The sequence below is a fragment of the Henckelia pumila genome, chromosome 3 (genome assembly GCF_033568475.1).
Source record: "Henckelia pumila isolate YLH828 chromosome 3, ASM3356847v2, whole genome shotgun sequence".
Lineage (NCBI taxonomy): Eukaryota > Viridiplantae > Streptophyta > Magnoliopsida > Lamiales > Gesneriaceae > Henckelia > Henckelia pumila.
Genome location: NC_133122.1, coordinates 43264654 through 43281428, shown reverse-complemented (window position 1 = coordinate 43281428; position 16775 = coordinate 43264654). Strand labels below are relative to the sequence as shown.

General features: G+C 35.4%; 2 protein-coding genes across 4 annotated transcripts; both read right to left on the bottom strand.

Moving 5' to 3' along the window:
• Positions 1-402: 402 nt before the first annotated feature.
• LOC140890979 (uncharacterized) lies at positions 403-12562 on the bottom strand. Its single transcript, XM_073299175.1, has 16 exons — positions 12264-12562; positions 11247-11380; positions 10679-10736; positions 9541-9756; positions 8067-8339; positions 6853-6987; positions 6635-6760; positions 5559-5603; positions 3918-4025; positions 3410-3552; positions 3208-3331; positions 2223-2297; positions 1721-2080; positions 1522-1614; positions 1282-1417; positions 403-868 (listed from the first exon to the last, which is right to left on the bottom strand). Exons 1-16 carry the CDS (start codon positions 12489-12491, stop codon positions 597-599), a joined length of 2526 nt encoding a protein of 841 aa, XP_073155276.1. The 5' UTR covers positions 12492-12562; the 3' UTR covers positions 403-596.
• Positions 12563-13729: 1167 nt separating this feature from the next.
• On the bottom strand, positions 13730-16626 carry LOC140890882 (F-box protein At3g07870-like). 3 transcript variants are annotated; one of them, XM_073299023.1, is made up of 3 exons: positions 16559-16626; positions 15798-15895; positions 13730-15206 (listed from the first exon to the last, which is right to left on the bottom strand). In XM_073299023.1, exon 3 carries the CDS (start codon positions 15177-15179, stop codon positions 13827-13829), a length of 1353 nt encoding a protein of 450 aa, XP_073155124.1. In that variant the 5' UTR covers positions 15180-15206; positions 15798-15895; positions 16559-16626; the 3' UTR covers positions 13730-13826. The 3 variants fall into 3 exon arrangements, with proteins under 3 accessions (XP_073155124.1, XP_073155123.1, XP_073155121.1); XM_073299022.1 differs by having other exon boundaries at positions 13730-15289; positions 15772-15895; positions 16559-16623; XM_073299020.1 differs by having other exon boundaries at positions 13730-15289; positions 16559-16623.
• Positions 16627-16775: the final 149 nt, after the last annotated feature.

Below are 16775 nucleotides of genomic sequence, written 5' to 3'. Positions count from 1 at the left end.
AAAAAAATCCTTCCTTAATTATCGTATAATATTAACTGAATTTAATATATTTGTGTTATTGTAAAAATTACCTAAAGGATATAACTGGACTTTAACATAATTAAAAGATGACTTTGAAAATTAACTATAACTATAGGTAATCATTGACATGACATATTACAATTTACATGTCTAACGTATCTTCTCATGACATCTTATTAGTCGGCTTAAGAATAGCCCAAGAATGATGATTACACACATTCGCTAATTTCTTTTACTATTCCTTTCCTTTCTCCTTTTACTTGGAACTTGTAAGCAAAGAAATTTTCCTATCTGATTGATAAATCTTGTAATTTTGTATCTTACTCCTCTTTAATAACATTACAAGTTATGCTGTAAAAAAAAATCTTATCTAATATAAAATTAAACAATGGTGTATTTTTCTTATATATTGTCTGGGAAGTTTTGTTAGCCGAGTGTAACAAAGCATAAATATAGCAAACGACTCAGAACATCAGCTTATCGATATCTCAGAATCAAATTACCATATCATCAAAAGAAGAGAGGTATTGTCTGTCACTCGTAACCGATCGCATTGTTAGCAAGAAAATCCATATTCAATTTTTCAGGAAAATCTTCCTGAACTCATCATTAGATTTGGGGATTTCATCTCCCTCTTCCCCAACTCCTTTGGCTGGCGGTTTACCTCTGTTGCTGCCGGTCCAACCCAGGGCTTTCACGTTTCTTGGCACTGCAAATGTGTTCCTTCCTGTTAGTTGGACATCCTCTTTACGTGCCTTACAGACTGACTGTGGTTGAGAGCCCCTTCTCCCTTTGGAAGCCTCTGGCGATTCCAATTCGCCCATGTTTTTTGGTGCGTTGGCATATTCTGTCATTTTAAGAGAAAATTAGCAGATATATAATTTCCAGTAGGAGCCAAAAAAATTCACGGTCAAGCGATAGATGAAGTAACATAAAAATTTTCTCAACTAGTCATTAGAAACGTTGTCAGAAACAGATAATATGGGAAAAAGGAGTATTCGAAACCCCAAAAAATGGTGCCCCATTTTCGTCTACAAAAGAATTCTGAAGAAGAAATAACATAACAATATCTGGGCGTACAAAGAGGAGGTAGACTGGACTAGATTTTGTTTGGCCAAAAGTTCTACTTAAATTGCAGTTCGAAAAATCAATGATTTTGAATCTACCCACATAAAGGCAGGCACAACAGATTGATGCATAAGAGATGATATAACATAACAGATTTTCTAATTGCTACACTCATGTGAACAAGATGCACACCAGCTGCTCTTTTCTTTCGGCCTTGATGTGGATCTGATTTCAAAATGCTCAACCTCTTGCCGAGCAAACTTCGCTTGTTCTTTTCCAGACCCGCAGCAAGGTGAGCATCGTCAGTGAAATCAACATACGCCAATCCCTTCATAAGATCACAGGTAAGAACATGGAGCGCAAAAAATATATTCTCTACTAGACCAGATAAATGATAGAACTGTCAAGCAGACGATTACTACTGAGACATACCCTTGATTTTTTTGTGAATTTGTCAAGAAGTATTCGAATATCCACCACTCCTCCATCAGCACCAAAGAAATTACACAGGTCTCCTTCAGTTGCCTGCGCAAATCATCATTACCAATTTGATCTACCAAAGAATTACATTATTTACTCTTGTACATCCCACCACTAAACAGTTTATTAACATGATTACAAAATGATATACCTCTAGGCTGAGGTTTGATATAAAGGCTGTGCATTGATCGTCAAAAGGAACGGCTTTTTTAGGAGAGTGATCCTTTGTTTCCTTGTTCGAACTTTCCACCTTGTTGTTATCTACTTTGGCAACCTCAGTTACTTCAATCGGGTATCTGGTGTGACCTTTATCATTTTCATGTGTCTTAAACTTTTGATCCATGTCTTTGCGACGTTTGCCTGGAGGCTGCTCATCGATTGAATTAGAAACAGGCTTTCTCTTCTCTCGAGCATTCTTCTTAGAATTTTCTTTCTCCTCTGTCGCTGCACCAATATTTTTATTCTCCTGCTGCAACGCAAATAACTGCAGCTCTTGCAGACGTGGTGTGACCTGCAACAGTGTGAAAAATGAAAAATAAGAACAGCTTAATCATAGACCAGTATATTAAGTAAATGAACGTCACCAAAAACCCGGACAAACAATATGTAATGCAACACAAACAACCAAAGCTACACGCAGTATATATTAGTACCTTTTGAATAGCGGCATCAAAACTTTCCAGAGAACCATATTCCCTCTCAAACCGAACCCATGAATGGCATATGTCCTGAAGGATTCTGTTTTTAGAAAAGGAAGGTATCATCTAATACAAAGACATTATAACACTGACATACATATGCTTTGATTAAACAACATTTATAATTTTAGAAATGACTCTACCGAGACAGAACAGGTAATGAATCTAATGCGGCACTCATCCAAAAGAAAATAAAGCTGAGAAATGCCAACTTTCTAGATTATAATCTTGCATGCATACCCTGTCCCCAAACCCTAATGGCCTTTTATTCATCGGGATTGATTATTTATTCACTGCAAATCAAATAGCCATAGTTAAGAAATCTAAAAGGATATAGGGAGAGTCCTAAATCCTTGTTGAAATGCAAATATGGTTAGTGTGGATACATATCCAAGACCTATAGAAAGTCTTCAAATTCAATCAAGATTCCAAATTCATATTAGAATCAGTATTGATACACATTGCGAGTACAAACATCTTACTTTCCTTTCTCCCATCCCTTTTCACCAGAATCTTGCCGCACAAGCAACGATGATTAAGAACAGCGTCACATCCTCAGGTAGAATCATCATTCATAACTTATTCAGTACAATGGTTTGTCCAACCAGGCAACCACCGCATGAGTTTTGAAGAATCTTCAACCATTATTCACCCAAACTACCCCACGGCCGCATCATTCTTTCGTTTTTTTTTTGGATAAGAAACGTTATTATTATTACTATATCGATGATAGGGATAATTACAAAGAAGAAAAAAAATATCCAAACAAAAACCAATGGACAATTTTCAAACCCTGGAGGCGAAAGATAAGGAAATGCAAAGAAGTAATATAGTGAAAACTTCTACCGTATTCAAGTGGGCTTGAGGATCTTAAAATGTATCAGAAGGGAGGTTCTCTAAAGAATTAAGATGATGAACATAACAAAATTAAAAAATATACCTCCGAGCCAGTCCCAGGGAATCTTTTACTGTAGCATTTCTTATAGAGTGATCTGGCTTCGTTTATCTGGCCCATCTCAATTTCCATTGCTACATAACCTCGCCAAGCTTCCAGCATGGACCCACTGAAGAAAAAACATATAAGATAAACTGAATAAAAAGAAAAAAAAATCACTTACCATGAAAGCATTAAAAAAAAAGACCTAATTTTGAGCAAGCCCTCCCAGACACCACGTGCTGCAGTCAAATCTTTTCCCAAATTTAACTCTAAACGAGCCCAATAACTATGCATAAGCAACAAATTGTCTGTATTCTTGAGATCATGGGCCAAGTGATCTGATGCTCTCTGAAGCAAGAACAAGAAAAAGAAAATTAAGCCTGAATAATATAAGATACTAACACACATAAAACTCTGATTAATCCTGAAAAAATATCAATCCTGAACAGTACAAGATACCAACAAAAGCTCCCACTGACCTTGAAAGCAACTATGGCAAGCAGGAACAAATATCATCAACAACAAAGTTAAGGATAACAGAAACATAATTCATGTAACGTTGCAAATCAAGCAACTAAAATAGGATTAATTACTGCAACCATGGAAAAGAGGAAGGGGCCGAGTTGAACTCTGTAGCAGATAAGATATGGCAACGTAGAAACAGTGACAACTTAAAATAACAGTACAAGAGTTAATAAGTCAGCAATTGAAACCTGAAAAACATTCCGTATAACCAAATAGTCCATGCCATTCTCTTTTTGTAATGATGTCGAAAATCTCCTTCTCAACCCATCAACCCTAGTGAGATATATATTCAGGTACTGCGACAATGAAACGAACCCCAAGTCAGAAAAGTATCATCAAAATAGCACAACGAAGAGAAGACAGGAGGCAAAAAAAGCAGAGCTTCATTTACAGCACTCAAATAGTCCATGAACTAAAGAAACTCGCAATTTATTTTCGCAAAAATTTCCGCAACATTCAGATGCAGAATTAACAGACTGAATGCTGAAAAGTAACTAGCAAATTATGTCTTGATCTTCTATTGTTTACAAGTTGTAAGCAACTTTTGCATCATCATATCCTTCATCCACGTAAATTGTGATTTTGGTGTCCATTCATTAGAAAAAAGAAAAGGAGAGTCAACAATAAGAAAAAGGCATGAAATTGCCTTTTCATGTCGCTTTACCAAATTGCAAAATTGTTTCCATTGATCTGATATGGACACCCATCCCATCATCCCAGGACCCAGTGTGAAACCCAAATCGAAATTGCCTAATACTTTCTTACTGTTAAAATCACCTGTTCCCAGTGATTTTAAACAACTATTCTCGAGACAAATACTTGGAAAAAATCTACCATGCAGTATATTTCCAACATATCCATCTGATTTACATCTCCCTGGCATTTAAACAATCATGTAAAAAAAAAAAAGAGCAGCACCTCCAAAGCAGGATACCATTCCATGCCTAATAATTTTTCTTTTCAAGTCATTATGTCTCCCAAGTTATCAGGTTATGCAAATCACCACTAAGAAAGCAGTAAACCAGTTTTAATCAAGTTTAACGTTAGCAACGAGCCATTTATTGTGGTTGAATGAAAGACATGACTCATCGTGAAACCACACAGAATTTGATGTTTTTGGAGTTTGTCCAAAACAGGGAGGAAGCATAGAGTCGGCTCTAATATTATTCAATTTATATTTGAATTTAGTAAACTACAGTTGAGCTTGAATATGTTCATATATTTTTTCGAGGTGTATCCAAGCCTAAATTATATTGTTCAACAACTTTCATGCATCTCACAAGCTCTTAATGCTTTAGTTAATATTTTATAACTACACTAAAATTTCCATGAGCGCAAGATATTATCATATTAAATCTGAATTTGAGTATTATCTTGATAAAGCTCGATAAATCCAATTTGAACCAAAAGATTTCAGCTCAAAGTCAAACATTAAGTTGCTGATATGAGTAGGGTCATGCTTAGACTTTTGTTGTTAGCAGATCATTTGTCCGCCTATGGTAAATAATAGATTTCCCATAATTAATATAATATTGTTTCTTAAAAATTAAAAAAATAAAAAATTACGTTGTGCCAAACCCGAGTCCATATTGTCATTTTTTGAGCAATTGTTTAGCCAAATAGAAGGTATTCAAGCTCGAATATGCAAAAATGCCTGGTATTCTCGATTTCATTCGTTTGCATCACTTCGTCCTCCAAAAAATTCTATCATGACACGAGGACTCAACAAAAGAGACACTAGGACTCAAAAATAGCTTTTCATGGCTTTCAATTAATTTGGAAGTGAAGCATTTACTGTAACACATAGTCTCAAAAAGATGTTATTGTACCTCATCACAACTGGTGAAAGAGTACCGCATCGATTTCTCAAATGCCTGGATGATGAGAATCACAAATCAAAAGAGGAAAATGAAAAGTGAAGCAACCTCAGAACACTAAGGCGAATAGAGAAATAGAATCTTAACAGCAAAACAATTATATTGGCCAGGGAAATCAGCCTGTACAATAGTCTAAAATACATTTACTCCAATATAAAGAAAAGAAAATCATACAAGCATCCATGATATGCCGTGCAAAACACTGTCCCGTTTCATTTTCCATTTAAGAATGACCAGTAGCATCTCAAGCAACGAACATGCAATTAGTAGCCAATTATTGCTATTAACTCAGTCGCATTCATTGTAGACAATAAACCAAAAAAAGGAACAAGCAACGAGAGATCTCCAGTATCACAAAACCCATTCCCCCACTCAGCTCTTTATAATTATTTTAATTTTCCAGGATCAGGATTATATGATTGCCACAGAGATTTGAAGATCAACAAACCTTTGATACGACTTTTCGCTCATTTATCGTATAACAGAGAGGAGGAAAGAGAGAACATTGCTTAAGGGTGAGGAAATCCAAAGTTGGGACATTCTAAGTAGCCTGCGCTATGAACACAACTACACGTATAAGCAGCGAGTGAGTAACCATTCTAGAACAAGTTTTGCAAAATAATAACAGCGTGGCTTTAGGAAAATTATTACAACAGAAAAGGTTGAATTATAATGCAGAACAAAGGCATGTTCACGAGGTCCTTAATTCTTTGCTAGTCAAGCAGCAGCCAAGGTTGTAGGGTTGTAACAAACATTCATCTTAAAAAATACTTCAGTAAACCTATAGACAAAAGCACTTATTAAGAACACAAACCAAAATGTAAAACAGAACTTCGGCAGGCCAAAAAAGATAACAAGAAAAACTGTTAACAGGAGTAACTTGGATATGGTTAATAAACTGGTACAAAATTCACACTCCAAAATAAAACCACCAACACAACACACAAGCATTGGTATTTGATGACCAATCCACACCTGTTTCATCAAGATATTGAATGAGGATTTACAACATACAAGTAGAAACATACCGTAGATAACTCTTCTTCAGAACCATTACTGCGCTCTATGGAGCGCAAGTAGCGAACCCACGTTTCTCCAACCCAGGGACAGTTCCTTGTGGCCCTGTAATAAACATCCCTCACAATTCTCGATGTCTGTAATATTAGGTATGCACAATATAAATGAGATCGATATATCCGAAGGACAAATCAATAGAAGAAAGGTACTTAAAGGAGAAAAAGAAAACCTTGAATGTCTTATCCAGGTATTGAGTATAATCAAACCACAAATCACTAGATACAGGAAACTCCGCAAGGGCACGTTCATACAAGATCTGTATGCGGGCAGGATCCCCAAAAGCATGCTCAAATTTCAAGTACACCTGTACAAAACCAAAAGCCATAATTTCATCAAGGTACTCAGCATGTAATGGAATTACTTCAGAGTCTATCTCTATTTAAGTAACAAAAAATTAACTTTATACAAATAAACATATATAGTTTGGTAACATTAAGAAATGCACGCACAAAATCTCCACAACTTGCACAGTTTACCGCTTCAAATTGCAAAAAGACAAGATTTCACATAGTAAGAAGAGTGTAGATGACTTGCTAGCTTTTTACCTTCTAAATACAATGTAATGCAATTAGCATTGTATGCATTAAGAAGATTGTGATTTATCTCATCAATTTTTTGGTGATTAATAGTCTTAATCTTTTAAACAGGTGTATGTCTATGTATCTCTAAACAAACACACACATATTCAATCTTCACTTAATAGTACCCTGCCAGTATTGTATTATTAATCTATCTATACAGCCAACAACGGAAGGGAAGAAAAATATTATCACTTCAATAGAAAAATAGCCAAGTCTTTCTAATCCTTGAGAAACAATCAAGGCAGACAGCTGTAGGAATAGCAATGAACTAACCAAATCGGTTTCCCAAGAGAAGAAAACCGCAAGGAGAAAGGGGAACTTCGGTTTTTCTGTTTTTGGACAAGAAAGAAATCCATGAAAAGACTGACCGCGAACCGAAAATGAGTAGATCAAAGAGCATGTATGAAGTAAGAAAAGCTAATCCACTTGACAGTTAAATGCCAAAGAAACTCCACTATACTAAAAATCTATGCCTCTTCCCATGACACAGAACTGTAGCACCACTGGCACGGTTCCTATTACCATTTTTTCATGAGTCATCTCAGATTCCACCAGTTGACCAACTCTTGGAACAAATGTCGAATTTCTAGAAGTACAAACATTTTTTAGGTAACAATTTAACTTTATGTTGGATAACAAGTTTTCCTCATTGTTGGGCCGACAGAGAAGTGGATTTCATGAAGATCATCATTTCATAAGTTCGGAAATTAATAAGGCGGAAAAAGAGTAAGAGTTCTTCCGTTCAAATAATGGCGGGGGTATACATCAGAGTGGAGGAGCAATAGATTTAGTCATGGGATACCTTGTATTCTTGAAGTTTTTCTGAGTTAACATCCTTTTGGGAAACTTGTTCCTCAAGATGAGCACGAACATTCAACATCTCTAAGGCCTTTTGGTATGCAGACGCAACATTTGATGAAAGGCCATCCAATTCACCACCGGTAATATCAATCGAGCTCCCTTGACTGACTTCCCAGGCCTTGTAAGTGTGAAGAGTGGATCTTATGTCAGCGAGGGGAACAGACAACTGACGATGGAATAAATTTCGTATGTGTTGGACCTGTTTTTCTTTCAACTGCAAATTACAACACCCACATTAATGATGGAAAGTTGTCGCTTTCAAGAAGAAGCTTAAATCATTTGCGGAAAAACAAAACACATCAAATAATTAAGAAAACTAACTAGAAACAATAGCTAAAATGCAAGAACAGACAGAACGTAGATTAACATGATTTATCTCCCATCAGATTATTTGAAGAAAACAACTTTCTAGTCACAAACAGGACGAGATCTTCTGATCAAGACTCAAGAGTGGCAGGTATTGGGTATTTAGCTTGACCTTCTGATCACCATGACGCAAAGAAACAATATTGTTTTTGAAAAAAGAAATCTGCCCCATAAACATAAAACTACAAATTGTCAACGCGGCCCTAGAAAGAGATCGGCATTTTCTCTTCCAAGCAGGGGGCACTAACTAAAAAGTAATCCAAAAAATAAGTACGATATTTTGTCATTCAACACTTTCTTGATGAACCACCACAACAGAATGGTGCCACCTTGGCCTCATTCCCCCTCCCCCAAACCCCTATTTCTTTTATTTCTAAAACTTTTGTGAATAATTTCTACATGCAGCCACACAACCCCAAACAGAAACGAAAGGCACACACCTGTAACTGACAATTGAGTTTGATCGGTTCAGTTAGGAAATATCAAGTCGTTTATAACTCAGGCGAAAAATTATGGCCCAAAGAATGGGAATGGAGGTCAAGTAGCTATACTAAAACAAACCGTAAATAGGCAAAATTTTCCAATCTCTTGGGCAATTTTATCTTAAATGAGAGGTAAAACCATCTCATGCCAGCTATATTGACCAAGTGATGCACTATGCATTGGGATAACACTTACAAAAAGCAATTACAGCACTCTAAAGCTGTTATATCACGGTCAGTTCAAGGAGAATAATTGTAAAGACTAAGCTTTCAAGGGTTCTGGTGAATTTGATCAACCTTGTAGGATTCATACATCACTAAATGCCACTGAAAGGCAAATATGGGACTAGTGCAGTCAGAAGAAAAGCATACGAACAATCTACAACACAAGCCTTGGCGATCTGATAAATTATAGAGATGCATTTATCATAAAACTGAAACAAAGGAAATACAATCAAATAAAAACACCCGAAAATAGTAGTCACAATATTTTTCAGACACTGCACTCTAATCCAGTACAAAGCCAATAACAGAAAGGGGCAGAAAAATAAAGCAGATAATTCTTACCCCAGATTCCATTTCATCAATAGTGAGAAAAATTGCTTCTTCAAACTCCCTGTATGATTCCCATATCCTGTGACCTTCAGCAATGTGCAACCCAGCAGCAGTAAGAGCACGCTCGAAGAGATTCCTTGCCTTTGATATACCAGCCGCAGAACACTCACGGACCGATATATCATGCTCTTGAACAAAATTTAAGTAATCACACCACAGGGAAACAGACTGAAAAAACAATCAGCAGTCAGCTTTTTCACTTGTAAAAACTATTCAGACACATCTAAACAGCGTGGGACCAAACAACAGTGTTACAGCAATATTCCATTGAGAAATATAAGCTAACTTCTCTTATTGCCCTCCTCATATACAAAATATAAAGTTCTTATGTTTTTTTACCATTTGCAAGCCCTTTAATTTAACTTAAAATATAAAATAAATAACTTCTGAATCATTATTTTTCATATCACCTATTTCAGAATCTTTTTAATCAATCAGAGAAAAAGACAACAAACACTTTTAGGAAGTGTATTCTAACAAAACGATAAATCTGATGTAACTTAATAAGATGGGCACATTCGAAATTGGATATAATTATACAGCTATATAGATACAGTGTCCAATTATCTGTCGGGGCTTTAGTAGACCTTAGCATCAAATTAGCATGTCCAAGCAATTTTTCATTGCATTGGCAGCCAACATCAATTCGTATCACTTGGATTCCACCACTCCAATAGTCCAATTTAATTTTTCTGAATGTCAGCCGTCCAAAAAGGTCTAAAAAAAACGATAACAAAGCTTGCCAAAAGACCAATAGAGAGGAACGCGCGCTTCCATATTTTTATAGAACTACTACTACTATCACTTTCTATAATCAGCATGCTTTACATAGATCATCATTCAGTAAACCATTCCACTGACGTATTTCCAAGAATATTAAGCAAGCCAAAAAGAAACAAACCAGTCTTGTATAGCGTCTGGTTGATTTCAACCTAAGATCAGGTGTAACACTTGACAATACAAGCTTGGATACATCTGATCTAGTTATACTGTTTTTGCATGATTAAAGAGAATTTAATAATAATACAAAACACAGTACTCAAATTTCATTGACAATTGGATCATCGTGTGACAGAATTAAACAACGAACCAGATAATCAGACACTCCTCGCTCATAAAGCTTCTCAACTGAAGATAACGCCTCCATTCTACAAAATTAATGGAAATAAAATCATGAAAACATACATGAATTACTATAATGCAAAAAGAATCAAGCCACCGTTTCCATGGATTCCTAAAATAAATTAATTGACATGAAAAAATACATATCATAAATATAGGAATGGAAAAAGATAGTATTAAAACTTTCGGTAAGTTACATAAAGATGAAGATAAAGTAATTTATTGCAGATGATACAAAGTTAGCAAGAAACAAATCAAGACATGGGTGGAGTCTTATCTTGCAGGTTTTTAAAAAAATTGCACAAAAAATACAGCACCGTGATGTAATTCCAACTAACCATATGAGATCAGAAAGACTACATTCATGACAAACAAAAATGTAACAAAAAGTACAAATGATACGGATAATTGTGTACCAAGGATGGTCTTGATTAGAATACAAATTGGTGCATGCATGACATTTTCCAGTAAACATTTAAACAAGAGTCTGAAATGAATTAAAGAGGAACGGAGGAGAAAGTCTGCAGAAAACATACCTAGAGCTTATGGTAATTTCATCTTTAGCCCATTCCCTCCACATTTCAGGATTCATTGGGAACTCCACAATCATTTCTTCCCTAGCCTTTCTCAGCTTCTCTATGTCCCCTTCCTTCCTAAGGAGCTTTATATACTGTGAAAACGGAAAGGGGATCACAAACTAATCTATACAACAATGGATACTCCAAGTTTTCAAATTTTACGTAAGCAAATAGATGAAGCGGCATTATTCATATTCCATAATGCACCCATACTTGTGTGCTACCTGAAGAAACTTTCAATAATTTCCTGTCAGAACGTTATGTGTCATTTCAAACCAATTTATGCAATCAGAGAGGGAAAAAGAAATGTGTCCGAATAAAGAGGGCAGTTTATTTCCAACCGCAAAGAAGTTAAAAGCCCTGAATATAAAACAAGCTGCAAAGCCTGGTAACAATTTGAACACGTGTAAAAACTTAATCATGACACAACCACAAGCCTGAGACCCCACATCAGGATCCGGCCATGAAAACTTGAGACCTTTTTCATTTTTCCCCCCACCAACCCAAATATCAAGTCCATAGCATCTCCACAAGACCAGTCCAATAACAACCCAAAAAACTTCCAAGGAAAAACTCAGTAACAGAAAGAGCAGAGAGCCAGGGACTGAAAATTTTAATTTAAGCTAATAAATAGGCAACTCAAAGTGCTGCATATTCCAGTGGAAAAAGGAGAAATTCGATTAGGAGCCACTTCTATATTGTTCGCATAACAGAAATAGAAGCCTCGACTCACTTCACCGTTACAATCAAATTTGAAGTTTAACATGCTAATCAGACCACGAACTAGTTTCGACCGTAACAGGGACGAAAGTTATAGAGCACCGGAAAGTTAAGATTCCCATGAACCTGTTCCCCAATTATAACCATAAAGCTAAAAAAAATACATAAGTAAATACACCCTCCCACGCATAGTATTAGCACATCAACCATCGCATACATTCAGTTAACAAAGAGCACAAAAACTCGAGTATTTACTTGGACATGAGCATCGTAATTTAGTTGATTACTGCTTAACTCCGTTTCTAGGGCTTCAATTTGTGCCTTCGCCAGAGCCTCGTCTTCGGAGTCGGAGTCGGAGCTGGAGTCCGAGCCCGAACTATGGCTAGGGTTACGAGCCTCGGGTGTGGAGTGGTCTTCATTCTTATCCGCGGCCTCTTCTCCGCCGGAACATAGAGCTTCGTCGAGATTTTCAGCTTCCGCCATTTTCAGACAGCAAGCAATGGAGTGACGGAATATGAACAAACGCCAAATTTTAACAAATATGACATTTGTTTCACAGTGATCTTTTAAATTTTTTTCATATATGTTTGATTTTTGTTTTTCTACTTTAGGTCATTTTTCAAAACAATTTTTTGATTGTTACAATTTTAAATATCATTTCAAAATATATTCCATGAAAGCTAAATGTAATCACTTTGTGATGCAAAGATTTGATTTTGCACAATGTTATTTTGGATAAAATTGATTAAAATTATATAAATCAAAAGATAAAGTACAAAATTGATAATTAAAAAAACAAAATTAAGAAATATATATACATGAGAAAATATAATTTTCTCAATCATGTATAAATAGCTCAGATATTCGTTCCTAATCACAAAATAATAAAATAATGTTTTGAAGAGCTTCTAGGAAGCACTTTTCAGTTTTTCTTTTTTAAAAATTTAAATTTTGTCACTAAAAATTAAAATTTTATCAAAAAGAAGCTGAAAATTGAAATTTTATCAAAAAAAAACTGAAAAATGTTTCGTAAAAGCTCTCTCGAACACCACCTAAGATGTGACAATAAGCATGCTTTAGAGTTATAAAATACATGTTATAATCGTTGTCTTCTTGAAATGTAACATTCATAACCTACACAATTTGCCAATTGATTAAATTGGATGTAGCTAGATAGAGGGGACATTTGAATCACTACAATGGAAAATCGAAATCCTCTGTGAACTTGGTGGGAATGTGGGAGTGAAGGGATGGGGATTTTTGTACGAATCTAAGAATGCAATGAGTGAAAAATGATTCGGCCATGAAACTACCAACTGATATTTATGAAGGATTTCGAGCATTTGAAATTTGAAGGTCAGTCAAACTGGTTTTTAGTAATTGTCTAATTGTGCGTGCAAAGTTTGTGCAGTTTTGTTATGCGAGCTTATTTTAGAAAGAAAATTGTTAAAATATAGATTGTCAGTGACCATCGGAAGGCCTATAAATTTGAGGCCGAAAACAATAACATGAAAATTAATTAACATATTTTTTAAAAATATTTATGTATATGCACACATTGCGTGCAAAAGACGTTTTCATATCCCTAACATTCACTAGATAATATAGTTGTAATTTTATACTAAGCTGCACCATTTTTTTTCTATCAAGAATTTCAAAAGTATACATTTTCATATAAATTGCAGAGCATAGAAAGTATAGAAAGTATTTTAGGACTGATCTAAACAAGAATAAGAAAACTGTACATTAAATAAGTAAAATCACAACCATTCACAACAACGAAAAAATGTTGAAGCAGGTGGCGACTAAACTGGTGTATCAACTAAAAGACGTTACATTTTCAAGTTTCATGCCCCTCACTTTAGGACACTTTGCTCCCACAACATCCTTAAGGGATATGAAGCTGAAATCATGAGCGGTGACCTCCCTTTTCCGGCGTCCCATTGCTCTCAACTCCCTGAAAGTTTTTTTGGTAGGACTAAAAGAAACAAGAGATTCTGAACTAGATATGAACCACAGATCGCCATTGTTCAAAAATTTAATAGGTCGCTGCAGATCCTCAACCTGCAATTTAATGTAAAACTTTGTGTCAATGCTGACGTGTCTGATCCATGATTCTTTAACTCCATATTCTCTCATCAACCAAACCTCGAAATCAGCATCCTCGTAGATGTAGCAGATGCAGAGGCAATCTTTTAGGACCCCAATGTTGATCCAGGAGATCTTGTTCACATATTGTAGACTGAAGTGAGCAGGAGGTGGGACAAACTCGAATGTTTCTGTTGCCAAGTTGAATGAACTTACAAGCTCGCAAGGTTTGTAACTGTCGGTTATCCAGTGGAGTGCACCATTTAGAAGGGGATCAAATGATTTAAGTTTTGGCCTAGGGGCATTTTCAATGATTCTCCATGAATCTGCACCAAGTGTGTGTATTTTAGCTATCATTCTTTTCGATTCTGCAGAAGTCACGGGGTCGATGGGCGTAAGGTACATGAAACTGATAACCTTATACTTCTTAGTCTTTCGGCAATATCCAAATCCGGACTGGTTTGCATAAGTACAAAGGGGAGCTGAGACAACCAGGCTAGGAAGCTTCATCATTTCACAGCATATAGGGTTGCATATTGCATAGAAGGGCTTTGGCAGTGATTCGATATACAAACAGAGCAGTCCATTGCATGATCCAACAAAATCAAGTCTTTGGATGTGAAAACCGATTTGAGCACTAATCTGACATGCAATATGTTGCTTACTGCTAAGGTCATGATTGAAACTTTGATCATCACTGGAGCACAAGGATATACCAACTTCATCGTGATTAAAGGTAAGGAAGCGAAGAACCGCACGATTCTGCCAGTTATCATGAAAAAATAGATGGGTTGTTAAGGTGGATGATCTGGCACAATGTAATTCGATAAAATAAGAATCCTGGAGAAGTTCAAGAAACGCCTTGCAAACACATCGACATCGGAATATACTCTTCAGCGGAAGCCTAGAAAAAATATCACACAATATATGGACTGGCAACTCACATACAGGTAAACTTAATCCACTTATCACCGCTGCAGTACTATGACTACTATCACAAGGTTGTTCATCAATTCGCTTGTTCCATCTTCCCTCTTTATTCATAAAACGTTTGCTGCGTCTCTTGCCACCTTCTAACTCCATTCAAAGAACTAAGCACAGCAGGCTTCACTGTTTTGAGAGAAGAGTATGAGTACCCTCGGCGCTAGAAATCAATCTTGCTTCCCAATTTAAGACAAACCCTCTGACATTTACTGAATCAAGACACACTGATAAGTACCATGGGATCAAGCATGAGTAAAAACATTTACATTAAAGACATTGTTTTGCCCCTCGCTCCCTAAACTAAAAAAAAAAAACACTGCTGAGAGCAGATAAAATGCTATTTTGATGCAAAAAAAAAAAAAAAAATCCTCTCTTTGCTGTGCCACTGAAATTCAGAGGAGTTTCCAAGATTTCTCCATGATCCCAATTCCAAAACCGGATCGGCAAACACGAACTTCTACAAATTTCCAGCTACCATAAAAAAATCATGCGCCAAAATAAAAACGAGAGATCCGTGTATTTTATTTTTTCTATATAAAAACCCAAATCCCATTTAAATTCCAGATGAAATGACAATTTCACATATGCCAAAAGAATCAAACAAACATGATCTCAATGACTTCATCGCACTTTTTATTAAAAAAATTGGAATCACCACGAGATCCCGACCATATAATTTAAAACATTAAACCTTGATTACGGAAAATTTCCGCGAACCTTCAACAGAAATCCATCGAAAACCTTCGTGTCGAAATTGGTCGCTGAACGGAGAGACTTGTGAGAGAAGTATTCTGAGTCGGTGTCGGAGTGGTTGGCTGGGAGGAAATTAAAAACCCTTTCAATATATTTTATATTTATATTTATTATGCATATGTATATATTACATTATCTATATTTATATTATTAATTAATAAAACTAGTCACGGACACACGTTCGCGTGTGACATAATATAAAAATATTAAAAAATTTATATGCATACCGATGGTCCTGAAAGCATAAATAATTAAAATTTCTATTGAAGTTGAGTAATTATTTGAAAATGAAAGACTAAAAGATGTCTATTACAAAGAAATGGATAATTATTCTAAAAGAATGAAAAATTAATTTTTTTAAAAAAATGCAGTTATAATTATATTCACATTAATACCTCTCAAAATTTTCTTCTCAATACTAAAATCAAATGGCTAATATGTTGTAAAGTTTGACATAAGCATAATCAGCAGTATAATTAAATAAAAAAATCATCTCCCAAACATTTTTAATTAAAACACCATTACAAATATATATTGCGACCAAAATATAAGTTATTAATCTCAACTTTAAATTTTTGTACAATTTTGAGCACTGGATTTAGTGTGAGCATATCTAACAACTATTCTTTCAATTGAGGACAAATCATATTCAAATTGAAAAGTATCAAATTTTATAAATATCTCTAAATAAAATTCTGAAGTAAGTGAAGAATTAATGTTATTACATATGCTAAACTTTGTCGATGAATTCCTCCATCATCTTTAATTCTCAAGCATGTCAAATCGTCGGGGGGAAACCTGCATAAAATAAACGAAAATGTGAACAAATTACTCAAATAAAACCAGAAAGTATTATCAAAACATATATGTGCAAAAATCAAAGTATACTAAACCTTGCCTTAAGTTCAAACGAAGGATCTATGAATCATAGGTACATGAAAA